General features: G+C 41.6%; 1 protein-coding gene across 1 annotated transcript in view; it reads left to right on the top strand.

The window, feature by feature from the left end:
• CLVS1 (clavesin 1) overlaps positions 1 to 23,604 on the top strand; it is a 102,533-nt gene that overhangs the window by 61,531 nt on the left and 17,398 nt on the right. The window contains exons 4-5 of the mRNA XM_066331726.1: positions 18,325 to 18,435; positions 20,097 to 20,332. Of these exons, the coding sequence (XP_066187823.1) occupies positions 18,325 to 18,435; positions 20,097 to 20,332 (347 nt within the window). The remainder of the gene's footprint in view (positions 1 to 18,324; positions 18,436 to 20,096; positions 20,333 to 23,604) is intronic.

Consider the following 23,604-nt stretch of genomic DNA (forward strand, 5'->3'; position numbering starts at 1 on the left):
ATAAAGTCAAGGCACTCATCAGCCAGGAAAAAAAAAATAGTACACAGCAAATTTCACTGCTTCATGCACTGACAAGCATTACATTCAGGTCCTCTTCTAAATGGAGAAATCCTTGTCCATACTTCTCTGTGTAAAATGAGCAATGCTAGGTGCTACCATTTTATTCAATCACCTGGCTTCTAAAATACAAGAGAAGATATTTTCTTATAAACACTTAGAGGATCTACATATGATTGAACAGATATAAATTAGTAAGAATTTAGTTATTAGTTATTATCATGTTTTAAGTGAGGGAGGGGAAAAATTATGGTGTAGCTGTTGTTAACCCAGCATGATTCTGCAGAGATTGGTTTGAGGAACTCAAATCTCATGAGTCTACACTTGGAGGAGTCCCAGAGATGGGCACATGTTAGTATCCACCCCTCATTTTGGAGTTTTTCACAGCTGTGGATCATAAATACTCCTTGACGTTTCAGGGCAGAAATACCAGGTTCACCTAAGCCATCCTTATGTGAAAGGATAATATGTAATGTTATAGGAACCCTCAGAGGACCAGGTTCCACAACGGATAGTAAACAGCAGCTTCAAGGAAGCTATGAGGAGTGACAGGACAGTAACCTCCCCTGCTTTTTCAGAAATGCTTGTTTTCATCTGTTGAGCTTCACTTCACAGTAAATTTTCCCATGTCTGAGCAGAGGCAAGGTTTTTCATTTTGTCTCTAGATTTACACAGAATAACTGTGTGCAGGCAGGTGCTGTTTTCTTCAGCTTCTAGCTGGTGTGGATAGCTTCATATTTTGCTAGGATGATCAGGCATGTCTGTGGTATGTGCTATTTATTTAGAAGAATGATTTATAAAGCAGCGGGGGCAATGAAGCTTTTGACCTGTAGCTCAAAAAACACATGTGAAGTCAATCAAAATGAAAGACAAAATGCACACTGAAATCTATTGTCACAGATTTTGTTTCAACAAACTTAACTGAGCCAGAAGAGGACTGTGAATGATAGGAAGTATAAAGGAATGACAACAAGTGATGGGGCAAAAGGCACATGAACATTAGCATCAGGCCCTTGTTTGGAGTCTGAAATTTACTACAAGCTTTGCAGAATAACAGAAACAAATACTCCTTATCTAGTAGAGAGGGATTTTCTTGGAGGAGTAGGAAAAGTCAGCAGAAGGCAGAGAAAGGAAACAGTAGTGTCTCACTAGACTGCAACTCTGCCTCCAACTTGTCCACATTACACAGCCAGCTCAGAGAGAAGAGGCCAGAAGGGGAAAGAGAGTAGGTCAGAGAGAAAATGAAGGACTGTGTAACACGCATGTACATGCATCCATCAGCATAGGACAAGTCCAATCACACAGGGAGGAGCTGGCTCCATGAACTTTGCCCACACAGGGCCATAATTTGGACTGCATCTTGGAGAGGAGTTGGATCTGCCACAGAGAGCTGAGTCCTGCATCCCTGTAAATGCCAATGTTGTGCATATCCTTGGTTGTCACTGGTGTTAAACACAGCTGATATTGTAAAGAGTCTATGCATTTGGATTCCATAATACTTTAACTGCAGTTGTGCTTTATTGCCACTGCAATTGTCGGTACTACTAGCTTTATAATTCTGTGGGATATGTGGTTATTTGTCTCACAATGCTTTTTAGAAGAATTGTCAGATTAAACTATGAAAAGAACATCTAAATGTTTCTTTAAAGAGTGCAGAAACAGGATTAAAAATGAAAACCTCTTTACTAGAATAAAAGAAACCCTGCGGAGCTGTGATGTGACAGGATGACTAAGCCAAATATCCTTTCTTGAAGTGTCCTCTTTCCACAAGCAGATGGTTTTGCTGTTATGATCAGGGGATCTGAACCAGAGAAACTATCCTGTTGTGAAAATGCCATTGGGGAAAACATATTTACTGCCTCCTTCTTTTATTCTTTTCCTTACTTTTGGTTCCTACTGATGTGATTTTTGTAAGCAATTGTAGGAGACCTTCTCCTACCCCCTGCAAGGGAAAAGACGCTGTTCTTGGCACTGTTAAAGGAAATACAAAGAAAGTGCTATTTCACATTTCCACTCTAAGCTGTGAGCACAGCAACAGAGGGGGTAATAAACTTATCATGCTGGAGCGACGGAAGTAGGAAAGGAACCAGTAATCATTTACGGCCAAATGTCTATTTTAAGGTCCTCCTGAAAGTTTCTTATTTCCCCCAAACTCCCCTTTCTAGCCACACCATCAGTGATTTCTAACACAATCCAGAATCTCAAAGACCATCAGCTATCAAGGTTCAATTAGCTCCTAAGGTCTGCTGTAGCATCACACAGACTCTTGGATCTCAGTTTTAATATCCATGTTGTAATTCCTGCCACAGCCAGGTCCTTCAGTTCCTGCTGTCTCAGGTCCTTGAGCTCAGCTGTCTCAGATGAGAAAACCTATTCCACCTCAACTTGTGTCCATCTGGTGCAGCAGTGTCACTTGCACCTGGGACAAGTTCACTGCACATTGGCATGACTGCTTCCCACCTTTATCGCACTTCAGAAACCATACTGGACTTGCTGCTTTGCTCTGTCTGTCTTAAGATACCTGTGAGACCAAAGTGACTCTGACAGCTGCCTGACAAGCACAGGCATCTTGTCTTCAGAGTTCATGTGACCTCCAGTGCATCACTGGTGCCATGGTAATTTCACAACGTTAAATTCAGAACGGGTTGTGACCTACCGTTCCTGTATGTGTCTTAGAAGCCTTCTCAAAATGCTGCAGGCAGCTTGATAGGTGCAAATTTCCTTATGGCTCCATCATGTGAGGAGTCTGCTGGAGGAGATATTCCCAGGAAGTTCCACTGGAATATATATTTACACAATAAATCTTAATTTGTTTATGTCACAATTACTGAGTTATTTCAGACCTCCAGATGGGATTTTTTAATACTTTCCCCCAATATCTGATAATTTGTGCATAACTTAGTATTGTTTACACTGTCAAATATTTTGTATTTCCAAGAAAAAGCCTTGTGGCTTCAAGTGCAACCCAATGGTATTCCAAGGAAATAATTTCATGAAGAGATTATGATCATGCATATATGGAAACCTCAGTTTCATAAGGTCACCTCCCAGAGTGTTACTGGCTTTTCAGTTTCTCATTAGAGACACTGCAATAGATGCTATTTTCAGGTCATTTGTATGCAAATGAAATATTTCAATGTTTTGCTTGCTTTTTACATGATCCGTAAGCATAATACACTCACTTGTTCTTCTTCATTATACTTTTCTCCCAAGAGCAATAGGCTTTTCTTGTTGTAGTCCAAATTAAGGCAAAAGAAACTTTCCTGGTTAGATGAGCCATGGACCATATTGACCCTTTCATCTCTATTTCATACTCTGTTGAGAGTTCCTTTATTTCCCAGAAGCATCCTTAGATTCCTTTTTAGTTGCTGCCAGCAATTGTCTGTCCATTGCATGAATTCACTCTGAGATCTAGAAGTTGGCATCTTTTTAGCTCAATAATAAGCTGCTTTTTTTTTTTTTTTTTACTTCTGGTACTATTAGAAATTTTAACTTTTCCATATTTTTTTATATTATTCCTTGTCCAAACACTTACTGGCACAAATTTGTTATACAATAAATGTTAACTTCTATATGACCAGAGCTTCACTCCTATCAAAAGCGAATTTGCTAATACTGGTGTCCCTGGTGCACCTAAATATAATGGAAAATCAGTTTTGTTCTATAAACCCTCAGGTAGACAGGGAAGAGGAAGGGAAGGCACTGATCTCTTCTCTATGGTACCCAGTGACAGGATCCAAGGGAATGGCCTGAAGGTGTGTCAGGGAAGGTTTAGGCTAGATATAAGGAAAAGGTTTTTTATTCAGAGGGTGGTTGAGCACTGGAACAGGCTCTGCAGGGCAGTGGTCACAGCACCAAACCTGACAATTCAAGAAGCATTTGGACAATGCTCTCAGCCACACTCCTTGCTGTGACTCTTGGGGGTGGTGCTGTGCAGGGCCAGGAGCTGGACTTCAATGATCCTAGTGGGTCCCTTCCAACTCAGCATATTCCATGATGATGCTATGCTGTTTACATTGGCTGCCATGAAGATGGGTGTTCCCTCTCTACAGATCTCTGCTGATGATTTTAAATGCCTATGTGGTGTGATCCTTTTAGAAATGGCAGATATCTTGCATGGGTTGTTTACCCACCCTGGGTTTCTCTGTCATGGTGTTCTGTGGATTCCCACACTGCTGCTGTTATGCTTTCCTGCCTCAATCTCATTTGCAGAAAAATTGTGGGTGTATTTTCATGTCCACGACATTAAAGCAGCATTTAGCCTTCTCAAATTACAGGCAGATCCTTCAAATGCTTTTTCTAAAGTAGATTCTAGGTGTTTCAGTACACACTTCCTTGAAATTTTTTTCCCAGAATCTGTGATTTTATCACAAACTGAATTGCAAATTTTTAAAACATTTTTTTTACCTTTCTATAATCACAGCCATATTTTTATTTTTACTTACTCGTATTGTTTGTTTGAAAACAAACATCTGATGTTTCCCTTTATCTTGACTGTAGTGCTGTTACAATTTTTCATAATAAACCTTTTTGCAAAATAATTTCAACAATCAAGGTGCTTCACAACTTCTCTGTCAGAAATTAAGCTACTTTAACAAGTGGAACTTCTGTTTTATGGACACAGACCGAAGTACTGGGCAAATTAGATAGTTAAATTAGATAGTTAAATTCTTCAATTAGATAGTTAAATTCTTCAACTATCTTCAGTAGTCTGACTGAATTTTGATGCTGGCAAGTTACTTAACTTCTGTATTTTTCTGTTAGGAGGTTTCTTTGCGCTTTATTATTGAGAAAATCAATTGTTCAATAATCACCTTGAGTGAGGAATTTGCTGTTTGCAGTGGTGGATTTCACACTGAGCAGACTTTCATAGTCTGAACTCATTCATAACTCAATCCATTTAAATAGCAAAACCTATTTAAGAGATCTCCCAGGCTGTACAACACAGTACACTTAAGATGCAACTAAAGAAATAGAAACAGCATAGTACCTAGAGGAGACGATTTGAGAAGGCAAAAAAAAAAAAGTTTTACTTTTTATTTTTAAAATTTTGAAGCTGATGGTGCCAATTACCAGTAAATGGTTAACTGACCTTCCCAGACAGATCCTCTCAGAAGTCAGGAAATATATTAATATAACCTCTTCATTCTAAGTGTGTTGTCACTGAACCTTATCTTCAACTCTTGTGCAAAGATGTACTGTACATGCACATTACAGTATATATATGATAAAAGTGTGTAATTGTCAAAAGCAAAAAAAACCCTCTCAAACCAAGAACCCAGATGAAGCGTCTGCAAAACATCCAGTAATACTCTCAGCTTCTCACTAACACTTGCAGACAAACATTGGCCTTGGTTGTAAATATTTTTCAAATTTCTGGATATTCAGCAAAACGTTTTTACTTCCTTCCAGAAATACTCTAGCACTAGTGGAGAGCTGTCCAGTGAACAGCATAAATGAACACTCTTTACTAAGCTCAGATACCTTTCTCTGCCAGTTATAGATTTCAGTAATGGGGAGGTTTTAATTGAGTTGATGGACCTAAGTGGGATTAATATTCATTGCACATGTGCAGCGTTCTGTAGCAGCTTTTCTGATAACTTCTCTTCACCTGGTACATTCCTAATAACAAGGAAATCCTTCATTCTTGGAACAACCGTTCAATGCAGGGAGTTAGTGGTATAGATTTTCTTCTGGTCTGAGCAGGTTATTTTCTTTTGTTTATTGCTGTCATTTATGCTCATAATATGTGTTTTGCAGCAAAGCAGATAATAAATAAGCCTTACCTTCCTGCCCATTCCTATAATACATTCTGCGGCATATTGTAAAGATGACAAAATCTTCAGCTTTAAATGAAAGCTATAACCCAAAGCCCTGAGTGACCAGAGATCAGTCAACAGCAAGTGTGGAACAAGGCAGGGCAGGAACAGCCTGACAGCTTGAGATGCACATATGCCTTAACACAGAAATACCACAGAATCATGGGGTAAGTAAGTTTGTAAGATCAGATCCCATTCATAGCCTAAAGTGAGGCAAACTTTGAAATTAGAACTAAGCATTATCACTCCAAACAAGATGTCTCCAATTTGCTAGAAGGACAATACATGCCACTGTGCCTAAAGCTTTGCTAAAGTCGAGGTTAATGGCAACAAATAATTTGCACTGATACCCAGTGCTTGGAGTTTAATAAGGAGGAAATGCTGCTGCCTGCAATTAGGTGGGAAGAGTTGTAGATGGCAAGCCTTCAAGGAAGGTACAGACTGACTGTCCTGTATGCACCTAGCAAATTTAATGAACTCCAGAGATATGACAGAGGATACTCCAATCACTGAGTGGAAAAAAACCTAATTCATTTAAGACTTCATGTAGCAGTACTTAATGTGTGACTTTAACCCAATATGAAAAGAAAGAGGAGAATGAAAATTTGTATGGCTTTTTAATCTTAGGTGGCTGAGAAATGGGGTCATACCTTTCTGTGAACTGCAGTTTTAGCAAATTCAGAGATTTTTTTTTTTCCCTGGTCTTGGCCCTGAAAAAAAATAATCAGAGCAAATTTTTAAGGAGTAGAACCAGAAAGTGAAGAAACCATGAGCTTGCAGACTGATGCTGTGGTGCCTGAAAACACAATTTAGAATAATCTTCTGGAGAAGGCAGTGCAAGCACTACTCAGGAAACATACTTCACTGGGAACCCTCAGACTCCTCTTGTTAAGGTCTCTAGTGGGAGCAGATACATACACAGGATACCAAAGGGCTGAAGAGTGACCTGCTACTATGTCCACAGTGATGTCCATGCTTGGCTAATGACACTGGAAAGACTGAGAAAGTACACTCATTAATGTTCTGCTTTTCTTGCACCTACACAGACAGCAGAGACAATTTTTATACTGGTATCTTTTAAAGCTGTTTTGTAGTCAGAGCTAAGGTGGCAGTCAAGCCAGGTAGTGAGGAATAAAAAGTGTGAACTGAAGGGAGGATGTGTTGTGGAATTGAGAGAACTGTTGCAGAGAGTATAAGCATGTATTTCGTGTAGCAAAGAGTACAAAGTTTATGTGACATTTAATGCTGCCAATCTGACAAAAGCCCTGATTCTGAGTGATTATGCAATGAGCAGCACTGACTGTTGCCTAGCATTGCTTTAGGTGGTGAACACAGCACAAAAAGAACATTGAAATGGCAAAGTCACGCACTTAGGAAAGGAAAAATCTGAGTATCAAAGTACAGCTTCGGGGGGCCTTGACTACACCAGTGCTTTATGACATCTCTGGGAAAAACCACAGCAGAGAGAGCTCTACTTTCCACTTGTGGGCTGGGGCTGCAGCCTCTCTCTCTGTTGGGAGAACATGGCTAATGAACTCCAAGGATTTTGACTGATCACAGCTTTTTAATGCAAGAGGGTATCACTGTGATTAGTCAGTTTATGAAACAGCCTCCACACTTCCTTGACTGAGTTTGGATATACACAGAGCTGCAAATTCTCTCTGTGTCATTAAAGCCACATGTGCCAGGAAAACCTTTTGTGAAATGTGGGGTCCATGCTCCATGAGCTCTGGGATTTAAATATCCACCCTATGATAATCATAGAAATATTCTGAAGTGCAGAAAACAATATTTTTCTAACGCTATAGAGAAACTGTCACCCCATCCTCAGCCTCCAACACTGTTCCCACAAAAATATTGAAATTGTTGAAATTTTTTCAACAGGGGTCCCTGTTGAAATTTTTTGTAAAAATGTGTAACTACAGCAAAGTTGCAACAAGTCAGACAATCAGACAATCTTAGCTACTGGTGGTGCTGTTAGCAATGCCTGCTTTTATCACCACACGGGAAAAACATCAGTGAAAAGTATCAGTTCTTTGTACGGCATAGTACAAGGCTCTTCACTAAGAAAATGCTCTTCATAACTCATTTCTTACATGCATGTTGTTGAAAATGTCATGAAATTTGAACTCCAGTCTGATATTGTAAAAATAGCTTTCCTAAAAATATGTTTTCTGCAATGTATCTTTAAATCTTTCCACATGTATTTTTAACATTACTGATTTTTTATTATCAAAACTTATTTCAAGGACATTAAATTATGGTCAGATTTCTCTTTACCAAGGCACTGCTCTGTTATTAAAAAATATATATACAGAGAAAGAGATCATAAAAGGGCAGACACAGAGAGATTGTATTTTATTGCAGACCTGACACATCGGTCTGCTCCTGTTAAATCAGTCTGGTGACTATGTGGGACTTTGTGAAATACAAATACACAAAACAATTTTCCCTTCAACGTAAAAGGATAAGACAGCAAAGCAATCTCACTCAGAGACTAGAACAAGGACAGAGACTGAGTTATGGAAAAAAAAAAAAAAAAAAAAAAAAAAAAAAAAAAAAAAAAAAGCACGTTTTTTTCCTCAGGCTTCTATTGGTCTGAAGAACAAGAGGCTGCATATGAGGCAAAGGTGTTGCTGCTATCAGGTGCTTATCTGATGCAGTGTGAGTTATGTCATATTGCACCCACCAAGAGCTGGGTCTCCCTCATTGCACAGGCATTTAGCATTTTGACTCCCTTTAAAATAAAATAGCTCATGGAGTTTGCTCTCACACACACACACACACGTATTCACATTATCCTGTTGACAGAGAACAAAAAATTGAAAAAAAGTCTTCACCATGGGACACTTATCACCATGGGACACTTATCACCATGGGACATTTGTCAAAGCTGACAGAGACCACAAAAATTGTTTTTAAAAGGGGTTGTGAAACTGCTAGGTGAAAGGAAACTTTCAATTTTAAAATGAGGTATCCATCTCAAACAAATTAGAGAAAGAAACAAAATTCCTAGTGTAATAAGATAGGAATCTAGTTGTTGTTTAACAGATAGCTCTGAGAAAATGAGTGCTAAGAGCCTGTGATACCTACAAGGACTTGTACGGAGGAGTCAACACAAAGGGTTATTTTAACTTACTGCTAGATGCAAAGGTATTTACTGGAAAAGGAATAATTTCCATCAAATACTTTGTTTGAGTCAGTTAACAATTGCCAATAAAAAAATTACTTAATAGTTTTCTTCTGACCATGCTAGGTTAAAATCTCGTAACAATGATAATTCATGATCTCTTTTCCATGCTGCTTTTAAAATGATTCCACGCCTTGTTCAAGCTAGGCTAGATCAGACTTCTGTTCAGCACCAAATAGGTTGCCTAGCACTAAAAATAACAAAATCTCCTTTTCTCTATCATCAGCTTTCAATCACAACACAAGTGTAATGTGACTTTAGGAATTCTGTTTAATACCTTGGTGCTTCCATGGGGAAAGATGAAGAGCTTCTCTGCAAAGTCAATAGGTCTCCTGAGAAGCAATGCAAGTGCCACAAGACCTTTTTAATTGCTTCTCTTTGGATGACTTTAACTAATGCTGTGGGCATTTGTCCTCGCCATGGCGGTTTGGCCTTCATTGCCCTTTGGGCAGAAACAACTATTTCGCAGAAAGCAAGTGCATGTACATATATGTGTGTGTGTATACATGTATATGTGTGTGTATATATATATATATGCAAGAGGCAATGTGAAAAAATATAGAATAAGTGTTTTACATAGACAATGTAGAGAATGTCAGCATAATAATGCATATCTAAAAGGATGGTCTCTGTTCAGGTTTTTTGTTTAAAATCTCAGTACTGGACAAGAAATAAGGTGCTGTATGTCATGCTTTTCACGCACTCAACTCATTTCTTTCAACAGCCTTTTAAATGCTGCTGGATTTGCCTCAGTGCCATCTTCCTTGCCCTAACTCCTTCACTCCCTGTTCTTTCAATCACAGTGTCCTGTAGATCTACTGCCCTTCAGGATCAGTGCAAGGCCTGTCTATGGAAATAGAAATAGCTAGAAATCAAATAAGATCAGCTAAAGAAACAGCAGTGTTCTTTACTGCAGTGGTTAATGGTACCAATTTATTTTGTTTAGAACTTAACTCTAAAAAATTACTTTCAAAAAAGTAATTCTCTCCATTCTTTTTCAAAGAGCATATATTAAAAATAGAACATTTTTTGGGTCGAGTTTTCAATGCCAAACTTTCAGCCCCAGTACTCCTGGGTAGTTTCTCTTCCAGGTGCTAGGGAATTAGGATGCTCCTTCGTTAAAGCTGTCTTAATGCTGGCTGTCACTTTCTTTGGTGGAAGTGATCGTTCTGCTGGTGGGCATTTTACTTCAGAATGCCCTGGATTAAAATCTGGCTAGAAAAGAAACCTATATACCACACCCCCAAACCTGAGAACAAGTCACACCCACAAACACCCACCAACAGCTTAAGTGGAGATAAAACACATCACTTTTATCTCCTGGTGTCAGGGAGAAAGGATTGGAGGGAGGTCACTCCTCTCAGTAACATAAACCTTGCATGGGGACTTTATTGTGAGGACAATTTTGAGCAAGCAACCAAAGCTCAGGGGTCCCACTCAGCACCTGTGCTCACCCAGCAGGTCTCCAGGCCAGGCTTGCTCTGTGCCCAGCACGTTTTTGCCATTTCTAATTAAGCCAAAAACCACTTTCAGCTTTGATGATCTTCCTGCTTCTTTTTCCTTCCCCCACAACTAATTTCAGACGTTCACATTCAGTGAGATACAGGAATAGAAGGAACTCAGCTTGCAGTCACCCTGCGTTAGGAAAGCTGAATATAAACAGGTTTCTGAGCTACAGTTTACACCAAAAAAATCACAACACTGGAGACAATGTAGCCTGGTTTGCTGGAGCTGGCTGCAAAGACCATACCAAGTTCCTAAACTAACTCTGAAAAATAGCCTCCAGCTAATTCGTGTCCCTTCCTGTGCTGCCAGTAACCCAAACTACCCCTCCTTAGCTTAGTGGGTGACTGTGACTCTTCTTGCTCCACCAGAAGTCTCCTGATCTGGCCTTACCTAATATGACCTAATCTGGAGCAAATTGCAGCACTCAAGTGGCACATGTGCATGGGCTACTTCCAAATCAGCGTCTCAGTGCTCTCAGTTTTGCTTTTTAATCACATTTTGAATTACTCTCTTCCCTGTGAACCTCCTCAACCAACCCCCTGAATGAACCTGCTATTTCTCTATCAATATAATTTATTCATATTTTTTTGTTGTTGTTGGTAGGTTGGTTGGTTGGTTGATTGATTTTTTTTGTTTGTTTCTGGAGGGAGCCTTACTCCCTACCTTTAGTGTGTAAAAAAGGGGTAAATGGCAAGCAAAAAATGTAGCACCAGGACACAGTGTCAATCCAACAGAGTTACTGCTTCTGGGAAATTTTCTGTTCCTAATTATTCTGAGCTGGTTCAGTAAAGGGTTTCTTGCAAAAAGGTAGTGAAGAAATCACCCTTTTGCCCCAAGGTTAGAACTTATTTTGTTACACCAGATGATATGACAGCATGATTCTATCAGGACAAATCAAAGTTTACTGAGCAAATCTGTGTTCTATAACCTGATTTATTGGTGCCATCTGCCAACACCCATGAACAGATGCTCTGTAGGACCTCACTAGTGTGCAATACTGACTGGGAGAAACCCACTGAAAATGACTGAATTTTAAAAGTTACTGAGTGTTGCAGGAGAGATAACAAACATAATGAAAAAATGTCTAAGAAAATGTATCCCAATGTTCATTTTTCAGTTCTGCTTCTCTGACAGAAGTATTTCAGAGCATCCTCATCTACATATGTGGGCATGAGATGTAAAAATAAACCAAGAACTCACAACTTCACGTGATTTTGCTCCAATCCTTTGCTATTATGTGCTTCAAAAAAAAGAGAGCATTTTGGTGTAAGCAGTTACAGTCACAGCTTACCCAAAATCAATTAATTCTTCATGATTGCAAGAATTCTTTTCATGGTCATATTCAAGCAGGTCAGAATTGCCATACTGCTAGCACTAATGTCTTTTTTTTACTGGTTTTCCCCTACTCTGCAGCTATTTTCAGGCCCTGTGTACTCTGAGGGCATGCCAAGGTAGAAGCAAACGATTTGCAATTATTGCCGCCGGCAACATTAATTTTGCATTCTCTTCAAAAACACAGGGGAGCAAAAAAGAGATAACCGAAAGACAAGCAACTTGTTGGGGTGGAGATTGGAAACGTGCCTGGGATGTGTGCAGGCACTGCAGAAAGTGAGGGAGAGCAGCCCCAGGGAAAACTTGTAGAGGTGCAGGAGCAGCCCAGTCCCAGTGTCCCCACGGCCCTGGTCCTGCCTCCCACTGCAAAACTAAACATCCATCTCTTAGGACCTGCATTAAAATGAAAAGCTGAAGCTGTAGTGATAGGAGGACACTTTTCCTTCTTGCCCAGCATGCCCTTTTCAACAGCCCACTCTTTCCACACCTAGGATGTTACATGGAATTCATTCAAACATGCTCAGGAGCAGGTTGTTGATGGACACAGCCTATCCAATATCTGACAAAGCCGTAAAATCAGGGAACAACAACTTTCAAGCGCTGTCACTCTTTCACAGGCTAAATTTGGATCTGAAACTAAAGAGCTGAAAAGCAGAAATCCTCTATCCCTTATTGTGCCAATCCATTAAAATCACACACTCATGGAAATTCTCCATGGAGAAACTATCACTGAACTATTAATAAAATCTTCCTGAACAATTAATACAATCTCTGGGAGCTTTAGTCCACCTCAGAGATTGATTATGTAAGTGCACAGGCATGAAGATGCTGTTTTAACCCTCAGTTTACATGACTTCTGCCTTAAACAGTTTTGTTTATGACTGATATTCTCCTGGATCTGGGGGCAATTATTTTCTTTCGAAGGCAATAATATTTGGATTTGCAGTAAACTGGCAAGTGGTTGAGATAGAAGTTCATTGGGGTGTGCATTGGTTTTCTGATTAGAAAGGGTAAAGGTTATAAAAGCATTTTAAAAATGCCAGTTTCTCAAAATTCAGATGTTCTGTAACCTTGAAATATGCTGTAATATGGATTTTGAGCTCAGGTCCTCAGTCTATGATGTCATGTAGTTTGAAAGGAATGACCTTGAGCATCAGGTTGGATTCATTCCTATTTTTCATATTCCAAAGATGGCTTTGGATTCCCAACAAACTTTGGTGTGAGGAGATGCTGGAAAATCACGTTGATTTTTAGCTTTCAGGCAGTTCCAAACAACACCATAGTAAAAGGTTTCTGATGCATACTCATGCCAAAAGAAATAGATGTTGTCATGGCAAGAACAGGAAGAAAGAAAGAACAATTGTCTCTAATTAACCTCATAGCTCCCAAGCACCCCTCCTGAGCTACTTTATGGAATATTATATACCAGAGATTTTCAGTTCCAAGCTCAGTTCAAAAATTTTTCTGCACAGGATGTCTGAGCAGAGGCAGGAAACAATGATCCACATCACATTTTGCTCTGACCTGCAAGCTTGGAGACACTTCTTTTATCAGAAATGAAAGATGTATTGAAGCCTGAGTGGATTTGGGAGGTCTGAGGCAGCTCCACTGTGTTCATTACCTTCTCTTTAGGCATGATAAAGAGGAGAATAACTGAAAAGAGCAAAGAAACAAATATATAAAGCAAAACAGAGACAAATCAGGCAAAAGAATAGGCCCATCAATGGCCCCAGTTTCTTTAAATCAACTCAAACTTCATGTTTGGATGATTTTCTCTCTCTCAGTTTGCCTCTACTGCTCTGGGAAAATGCCACTGCAGCATTGTCAGATACATTTCTTATTATAGATCAATTTAAGTCCCAGTGAAGAAGGCTGGTCTGACAGTGGAGTGAACCAGCTGTGGAAGAAGATATCTGGAGTTCTTTCACTGAAGTGTGGATTGGATGAATGTACAGTGAGGTGGATTGAGAACTGGCTCAAAGGCAGATCCCAGAGGCCATAATTAGTATCACAGGGTCAAGCTGGAGTCCTGTCACTTGTGGTGTCTCACAAGGTTTGGTTTAATTTATTCATCAATGATTTGAATGAAGGGGCAGATACCTTCTCAGCAAGTTCAGTAGGACAAGCGGGAATGGGTAAGAACTGATGCATGAGAAGTTCCACCTAAACACGAGGAAGAACTTCTTTACTGTGCTCCAGTGTGAACACTGGAACAAATTGCCCAGAGAGGCTGTGGAGTCTCCCTCACTGGAGATACTCAAAAATTGTCTAGACACAATCCTGTGCCATGTGCTGTGGGATGGCCCTGGTAGAGTAGAGAACTTGGACCTGATGATTGTGGCCCCTTCTAGCCTGATCTTTTCTGTGATTCTGTGATTCCCTGCTACTGCTAAGAAGCAGGTTAGCTTGATCAGGACTAGATTGGATGTATTTATTTACTCTGCAATTTCATTGCTAAGCGATGTGCTAATATGTCTTGTTTTCAGAGGAGAAGACAGTAGTGTTCAAAAATAATTAAACCAATTATGTGTACTATATTTTATTCCTAACATTGGAATAAACCCCAAGTATATCCTCAGGATTGGGTATTTTTGACAAGGAATCAGGTTAAGAAAAGGCTCCATGATCCCAGAGTCCATTTCACAGTAGACTCCAAAAAATGTACCTCATTATAAAATACACCTTCCCAAGGAATCACAAGACATGAGAAATCAAGAGAGAATTCCTAAAAGCAAAAGCTCTCCAGCAGAAAATCAATTTCAGCTACTTTCACCTTGCCCCAGGGAAAGCAGCAGAGACACTTAGTGGGGTGTGGGAAATGTCTTATACATCTTTCTGGAGCTGCAAAAGGCAGACCTCCAGACAGGAGCTTTTCTTTCCAAGACAGCTCTGCTCTAATTAGGGACTTCTACAAAATTAGTATGTTGCAGTTCCAAACAGTGTCTGGATGATTCCCATACCAAATTTCTTTGGTTTCTTGGGTTTTTTTTTTTAAAAAGTCTTTGTCCTTGTTCTAATTGACATCCTTACAAATGCAGGTGGACTGAGGGATGAAGGTCACATTGAACTTAATGTGCTTAACAAGGCAAGGATCAAAATTTTCCAGAAAGTTACACACACAAAAAATTGTTCTCTGGTTATTGGGATTTTTTTCTGATTGCCACATTTCCTTTTCAAGGGTCTTTATGCACTTTGGTGTGTACCTTCAAAATTTAAAGAAAGCAACTTCCTTTAAATAAAATTGTTATATTAAGGGCTTTCCTATAATGCAGATGTGTGAGATAGATTGTTGAGTCTATAAACTAGAATCTATGTTGAGTGGACATAACATTAATTTTCTATACAGGAAAGTGCATCCCGCTCCTTTTTTTCTAGAGGCAGACTGCCAGCTTAAACCTCTGGCAGGTTCCTATAATTCTCAATATTTGGGCCTTTCTGTGTATTGTTAAAGCTGGTGAACAAGTTCTAAAAAATGCATGTGCCCCCTTGAAAATGAAGACCGACTGATGTTTCTGACTAACAATTATGATTAAATATAATTTGTGCATTCCAGCAAGTAGGCAAAACGATTTTTTTTTCAGGTCAGTATAAATCTCTATGTCTTAAAGTTCTTCCCCTGCTTCCAATCTTTCATTTCTTTACTGTCCTGTGCTTCAAACTCAGTTTGGATTTTCTACACTGACATGAGCTGATACAGTACAGCCTGGGTAATTTACTTCCAAAGAGCAAAGGTGTCCAAAACTTCTTCCTTATGGATACAACTTGTGGGATGGCAGCCAGGTTCACAAATATGGAATTAGTAATAAATAAATAAATAAATGTAGATATGGAACATTCTAGTTTGTCTTAGAGTTAGGTTTTTGTTTTGTTTTGGGTTTTGTTGTTGTTGTTGTTGTTGCTGTTTTGTTTGGTGGTTTGATTCTTTTTTTAGAATAATCTGCAAAAAGCTCCAAACCTTAAAATCTTCATTCCCATGTTAAAGAGGGCAACTGAATTTGTGAATTTTGCATGAGATGTGCATTTTATGGCTCTGGTCTGCTATTTAACACAATTTTAGGTTAGTACATGGTAGAAAATCACATTGGGCTTCACACTTCTGTCAGTCCATGTGTTTTTCTAGGTAGGATCAGACTCTCCACAGCAATTTCTCTGCAGTCAGTTGAAGTCAATATAACATGCAGCACTGCAGTACTTTATCTCCGTCAGATCTGCATCCTAAACTTTCATGAAAAGCAGTGGAAATGCACTCTTTATTGAAAATGAACATCCCAACAGGACATATGCCCTCCGTAAAGAGAATTATAGAATCACTGAACAGAATCATGGTTAGGGTTAGAAAGAACCTTAAAAGTCATCTAGTTCAAATCCCCTGCCATGGGGGATTCACTAGATCAGGCTGCTCAGGGCCCCATCAATCCTGGCCTTGACCACTTTCAGAGACGAGGCACCCCTGGGAGCGTCTCTGTTCCAGCACCTCAGCACCCTCTAAGAAAATAATTTCTTCCTAACGTCTTATCTAAACAAACCTTCTTTCAGTTTAAAACCTTCTCCTGTCACTATCTGCCCAGATAAGAAGTCCCTCTCCCTCCTGTTCATAAGCCTCCTTAAGGTACTGGAAAGCCGCAACGAGATCTCCCCGGAGCCTTCCCTTCCCCAGACTGAATAACCCCATCTCTCTCAGCCAGTTTTCATAGGCAAGGTGCTCTATTCCTTTGATACTCTTTTTGGCCCTCCTCTGGACTCACTCTAACAGGTTCACATCTTTTTTGGGCTAAGGACTCCAGACCAGGTGGGGTCAAAAGCTCAGTTCCTCATTTACTGGAATTTAAAATGGGATCATCTGTTATGTTACACTGCTTGTCCTCCTGTGTGCTGGCCTGGCTACCCAATAGTCCTTCACAGTATATCCAATATGCGGATTTGTAATGATTTCAGTTCAGCTGACCTGTCTGAGGTAGAAGTGGCTTATTCCACTGTATAGCAAAAGAAAAAGATATCACTTAATGCCTGTGGCTGCTCACAAACATTACCCTAGTATGGTTTTAGATGACTGCCGGGGGCAATCCATGGCTAAAGAGTATGGAGAGTCCTGCTGATCTGCCCTGGGTTGCGGGAGGTGGTGTATGCATACATATCGCTAAATCTGGGGTAAAAACTGACCTTGAAGCAGCACAGAAGCTCTGCAGAGCAGGTGTATAAGGGGATTTTTTCCTATCATCTCTCAAATCCACCTCATATTCTCACCAGCTGTGCTCAATCTCTGATGCTCGGGAGAAAGGCGAGAGAAAGCCTCAGGACACTCTGTGCTAATTGTGAGGGGAAGGAACCTGCCTGGGTCCCAGAGCCAAAGCCCTGAAGGAAGAGACCTGATTATATTCTGCTTTTCACGCTGAGCTCTAGGGGTTAGGAGCACACACAGGATGAGGACGGCTTCATCAGCATCTCCCTTCACAGCAGAGACACAGGCTCCTCTCCTCCCCTTGGAAGCGTATTTGCACACAGGACTATTATTTATGCGGTCGTCCCATTATTTATGCCACGCGGGGGAAAAAAAAAAAAAAATAAAATCCTAGGCTCTTCCTTGACTGGGTTCGTTAGATAAGATCGTAGGTACAAAATACCCTTCCCAAGGTACAATAACCTTTAGGGGCAGGCCAGCCACCACCTCCCCCTCTGTGGGGCGTGGCGGAGCAGGGCGGGATGCCGTGGGCAGCGCCTCGGCAGCGGGACGCTCGCTGCATGTCAATGGCCGCGCTGTTCGCGCCGAGCCCGGCAGCGGCAGCGAGCGCGGCTCCGGCAGTTTCCATGGTGCTGTCATGGTGCGCTCTCCCCGCACCTTCGCTTACCAGCCTTTCCCACCCATCCTCCTCCCTCCGACACGCTGCTTGCTCACCCCGAAAGGTCAGCCATTGTAATGATGATTTTAGCAGGGGGAGGCAGGGAGGCCGAAGGGTGAAAAGGTGAGCTCTGAGCAGCGATGTGCGTGGGAACCGGGGGCTTGCCTTGCGCTGCACAATGAGAAATTAGAAAGCTTCCCCTGGAGGGAGCGGTGCTCGTCAACCCCCTCTCACTTCCCAGGCCGGCCGAGTCAGATGTCCTGACGGAGTTAAAAAATGTTCATGAGAAGTGGCTGGAGACCCGACTTTAAATCCTCAGCATCTCATCGGCAATTGACGTGTCAGTGTGTGGAGGGGCGAAGGGACTGCCTCTGTCCACAGAGGAAACTGATACAAACGCTTACAGGCGTTTTTTTAGTTTTTTCCATTTTCCTCCTGCCCCCTCCCAGCAAGGCCAGTGCTCGTTTGCAGATGGAAAGAGACAGATTTTTTTTTTCCTCCGACTTTCATCCTATAGACTGCCGGAGTAAAGCACTGCATCTTTTAACTGCCTTCTCCTTTCTTTCTTTTTTTCTTTCTATAGGACAGCTTTCCTGCACGTTTTGGAGGAGTCCATTTTGTCAATCAGCCCTGGTACATCCATGCCCTGTACACGCTAATCAAACCGTTCCTCAAAGACAAGACACGGAAAAGGGTAATTAGATGGGGGTGGGGCTGGAGAGGTATCTGCAGGCCTGAATTTTCCTAGTAGCGGCCTGTTTTCTTTTCTAGTTTTTCTCTCTGAGTTTTCCATATGGTATAAGAGAATCGCTGCTGTTATTAAAAATTAGAGTTTGGAATGGATTGAATCAGTAACTCAGCCAGGGACTAGAAATTTGTTATCACTAACAAAGCATGGATACATTTTACTGGGATGTGCTCAGGGATAGAGAGAGTTGGCAATGTGGAGGGATTATCAGGCTTGGCTGAATTTACTTGTAAGCGAGGGACTCGTCAGCTCAACTCTTTTTGTGGGAGTAAAAATTCCTATTTCATTGCTTCAGCAGGGTGACTTTTCACATGATGGTAACTCACTCGCTTCAACAAAAAGTACCCATGCCTGAAGGCTGTTTGCTCGCACTGCAGAAGAAGCAGATCTCCACTGAAACCCAAGTGAATTGGTGGTTCTGCAGTCATCCTAGTCATTTGTTCTCTGCAGTCTGTTACACAACAGCTGAATAATCCCTTAGGAGACTCCAAAGCCCACCCTGAGCTGAGTCTGACTAGGCAGGACGAGGGTAGGACGCACATGAAAGCAAAGAGGGATTAGAGAAACAAGTGTTGCTGAAGCAGCACCCAGGGGTGACACAGGCTGAGACACTCCTGAAAATGTCTGTCCGGGGGTGCAGGTCTGGTGGCCCTCTCAGACTCTGAAGTCCTACTCTTCCTGCCTTGCTTTCAGTGAACTCTGCTGTCACCCTTTTCTTCTCACTGCTCTTCATGTAAGCCTCTATCCTCTTGCAATAGCAATAATCAGTCATAGTTCCTTCTATACTTCTGCTTCTCCTAATCTGGCACTTAAGAAACTGAAATTGTCATGTGCCAAAAGCAAGCGAGTCGGAGTTTTGGGAAGTGTTTGTAGTGCCAGCCGAATTCTTCAGCTGCCCACCCCAAAGTTGCTGCCCATCCCCCTTCTTCTGCCAACTGAGTCAGCCCTGATGTTAGCAAGGAAAACACATAATCACGAAAATGATTATGAGGTGCTTTATTGAGAGCTCTGGGAGTCGGGGTACAGACCCAAATCCAACTCCAACAAGAGCCCAAGAGGAGCCCAGTATTATACCCCTTCGTTATACAATTCTATGTTAATCATTAAGCTCCCATTCTTCTATTGTATACACCCAAGTATGAATTTTGGTAAATATCTTCCCTTATGATTCTCACGATTCTGGTTTAAGGTAATAATCATGTTCAGCTACCAACAATTGTTACGATTATATTATCTATCATATGATGATTAGGTACAGTTTCACCTGACCTAGTAGAGAATAGCTTTATTTCTAAGATACATAGGCCTAAGTACAAATCGCCCTAATCCCGCTCCCTCCTGATTACCCAGGCAAAGTTATACTTGATTTGGTTAAAACAATAGCGTGAAAGCAGCATCCTGGTTGCAGTGAAGCTGAGGTTCTATTCCCCAGCTTTGCGGCCACGGATATTCTTAACCCTATCTTAACACTGAGAACTTTTGAAATTCCCACCAGAAACTGCAGTGTCAACTAATGACACTCCACAATTCATTAGTGCTGCTGTTATTGTACTTAATGAAGTAAGGAGTCGATGATGACTTTGAACTTTCTTTTCCATTTGTTAAAGATCTTTCTTCACGGTAACAACCTGAACAGCCTTCACCAGCTAATACACCCTGAATGCCTGCCCTCTGAATTCGGGGGGACTCTGCCTCCCTATGACATGGGGACGTGGGCTCGAACATTGCTGGGTCCCGACTACAGCGACGAGAACGAGTACACCCACACCTCCTACAACGCCATGCACGTCAAGCACGTGTCCTCCAACCTGGAGCGGGAGGCCTCGCCCAAACCCATGAAAAGGTTAGTGCTGCCTTCCAAATCAGCCCTTACGTGATGCTCTCTAAACAGGTTCGGCCAAAAATCTCACAGGAAGGGCTCATCTGGCTCGGGGAGAGGCTGCAACTTCGCAAACGCCGATGGTAAGGAGCACTTCACTCCGGGCTGTGCTCATGGTGTGGTGGGAGAAAGGAAGCCTCTAGGTGGAAGCGTAATTACTTGTCTGATTACTGTGCATGAAAATGAGGGGGAATTAATGAGCCCCTGAACAGAGCATTACAGAAAGCACATCAGGGTGAAATACTGTCCTGTGTGGCGCAGCGCATCCAGCAGCACCACTCCAGCGCTGGTCCCTGTTCCTTGCCGCTGCTCTGCTGCTGCTGACCCCGTTGTTATCGATGAGGGATTTACCTCCTTCACAAAGCAGCTTTTGTACGGTGAACACCACTGCCCTCTAAAGGGAAAAGGAGTTGTTCTTCTCCCTCTGCTTCCACTCACACTTGCTCTGCAAAGGCAGTTGCAGAGCTGCTCTTTTAAATGCTTTGATTTTAGTTCCAGTGATTGTACATTCCGCTCTGAATGCTCCAAATGACACCTCTGGAGAGTGTTACCCTCAGTAATTTGGGCTGATTGCAGGGATGGGGTCAGGAAGTCGGATACCTGGCACAGAGCTGGGGGTGGTGTGGCTGAGCCAACACCAGCTGCAGTGAGCAATGGCCGTGCCGGCTCCCCTGTGTGAGTGTAACATCTGCACTTGCCTCACCCTTGGCATCCCACTCCACGGACCTGCTTTCCATGCAGATCACAGTGGTGCTTTCCTCGCTGCTGCCACTTGATGAGTGCGGTGCTCGCAGGCACGGCGTCACTCTCCGTGACAGCGAGCGGCCATCATTTTGTCACAGCAAAATCAAAGCTGACAACACAGACAAGCCATAATGTCATGCAATTAATTTTGAAAGTCTTTCATCTTCAGAGGAAAAAGAAATGCATTCTCTATTCACAGCTCCCTTCCAGGTCAGAGGGATGCCACGCAGCTGTGTCTGCAAAGCGAGGCCCCGTGCTGGAAACACTAACACTTATGACTGACTTCAAGAGCCCACAGGGCCACAAGACTTTGAGGCTGTGAGCTGCAGCCTTGTCATGAAGAGGGGTGGCCACCTGCATTGTCAGCAGTTCTCACTGCTGACCACTAGCCAAGGCTGGGAGCCAGCATGAGTTTACAAAGCTTGCCCCAGAGAGCTGAGTTTAAACCGATTTAGTTTTTAATAAATATTATCAGTGAAACACACTGAAACGTTTTAGAAAAATACTAAATATTTCATTATGAATAAAATATATCTTGATTTATGTCTCTTTATAGAAAGAAATCTACTGTGTTTTAAAGCTCCAAATTGGTTGAGAGTTGTTCACAGGTGAATCTTTGCTGAGGATTTGATCCTTGGCTGCAAAGAAGGGAGGGTCTTATTGTGCCCTCAGGGGAGAACCTCAGCTTGAAAAATAGTTCAGTGCCAGAAAACCCTGTCTTGAGGCAAAGCCTTCTTTTATAATCTGTTCACCAACAAAAAAGTGCACTAATACAAATACGGGGAGTGGATGAATCTAATTTGTCATGTTGCCTCTGGGCAGACTAGATCTAACTTTTAGCCTAATTTTGTTACTTGGTGGTTAAGTCAACCATCTGATCTTGCACCCCGTTGTCATTACTTGCTGTTAAAGGTGAAAAGTTCACAGCTTCAACAGATTTTCTCCTCTGAGTATTTGCTTTGATTCTTCTCCTGAAATTATGGTTTGGCCCAAGCACAGGTAAAAGCTTATGTTGAGAAAGCACGATTTTGTGCTTTATTAGATTTTTTTTTTTACCATATTTATATCTAAGGCATCTTAAAAAGTCTCCAGGCTTCTACCAGCATTACCTGTCTTTATATATCTCCCCTCCTTGCCTCTTTAGGTTCATATATCTCTAACACAGTAAGAAACCCAGCGTATGACAGATTCCTGGATACTCCAGAGAGGTTTGCACCAGACATAGGTGATCTTCTAACATTATTCATCATCTTAAATATAACTCCCTCACAACTGTTCCATCATTTCTTTCCCTTATTAAAATAATTTCTAGTTTTATTGAAAATCTCTCCTCTGCTCTTCCTTTCATGGCATACACTCTTAGATAACATGTTCATTTTGTGTTTCTCTGATTAAATGATTGGTTTAACCAAAAATAAAGGTCAAGGTCACTGACTTTTTCTTTAGCAGTCATATTCCACTGACAGGAACAAACAAATATGCAAAGACTGAGTCTTCTTCGGTGTCTGCAATTTAGGGCTGGAAAGCCTGAACAATTATGGGACCTTTCCTCTCTGACTTCCCAGATGTCACTGCAGGTTTGCCTGCCCAGTAACCAGCTGCAGTGGAGGACAGTGCTTATGAGACATGGATTTACCCAGGAGGCTGAAATTACAGTGGTTGCTCCCCCTGTGGCACTGTCCTGCTACGTGACAAGGTGCAGAGCTGCAGCCCCTCCTGGCTCTGTTCCTGCTTGCTGTAAAGCCACACAAGTCCATCCTTGCTAAAGCTGCCCCTGGACCAGCAGAATGTTAAAGCATCTGGAATCTTTGAGCTCACTGCTGCTATAACAGTGAGAGTCTTGCACTGTGACCACGGAGAAGTGTCCCTGTAAAATGAAATGTCACCATCCTCTACACCTGGAGAGAAGCTCACCCTTGGCATCTACTCCAAAAATAGTGTCTCACAATTTTAGTAGCTGAGAGGCTGAGAAATCAGGATATGAATTATAGATCTGGTAGAAAAGTGCCAGGAAATGAGATCAGAGAACAACTCACCAAAATACTTCAGTAGCCACCTAACCTATGTTAGCAAATCAATGCAGAGGGGCAGAGGCCATTTTCAAGATGTTCCTGAGACCAAACTGAGAACTAAAATAAATCTCCAAATGCAGACAAGGAAAAAATGAGGCACCAAGCAGCAGTGAGAGGGGCTGAACCTAGAGATGGTACCTGCCTGTTGGTTGGCTTTAGGACTGACAGCAGTGCTTTGGCTCCTGTCACCACGGCAGGTGCAGGTAAATGGAACTAAGTTCACCTGAGAATGGTGAGGAGGATGAGGAAAGCAGAGAGCATATTTTTCCAGCAAGAAGATCTAGAAGTTTGTTTAGCTTCAAGAGAGCAAAGGTTGAAATGGATTTGAAGGGAATAAAATCTGGGGAGAGAGAACAGGTATTTGAGAAAAAGGACAATTTAGGCATTAGGCATGAGATCAAATGGGTATAAGTTGATCAA

Source organism: Sylvia atricapilla, chromosome 1 (genome assembly GCF_009819655.1).
Source record: "Sylvia atricapilla isolate bSylAtr1 chromosome 1, bSylAtr1.pri, whole genome shotgun sequence".
Classification (NCBI taxonomy): Eukaryota; Metazoa; Chordata; class Aves; order Passeriformes; family Sylviidae; genus Sylvia; species Sylvia atricapilla.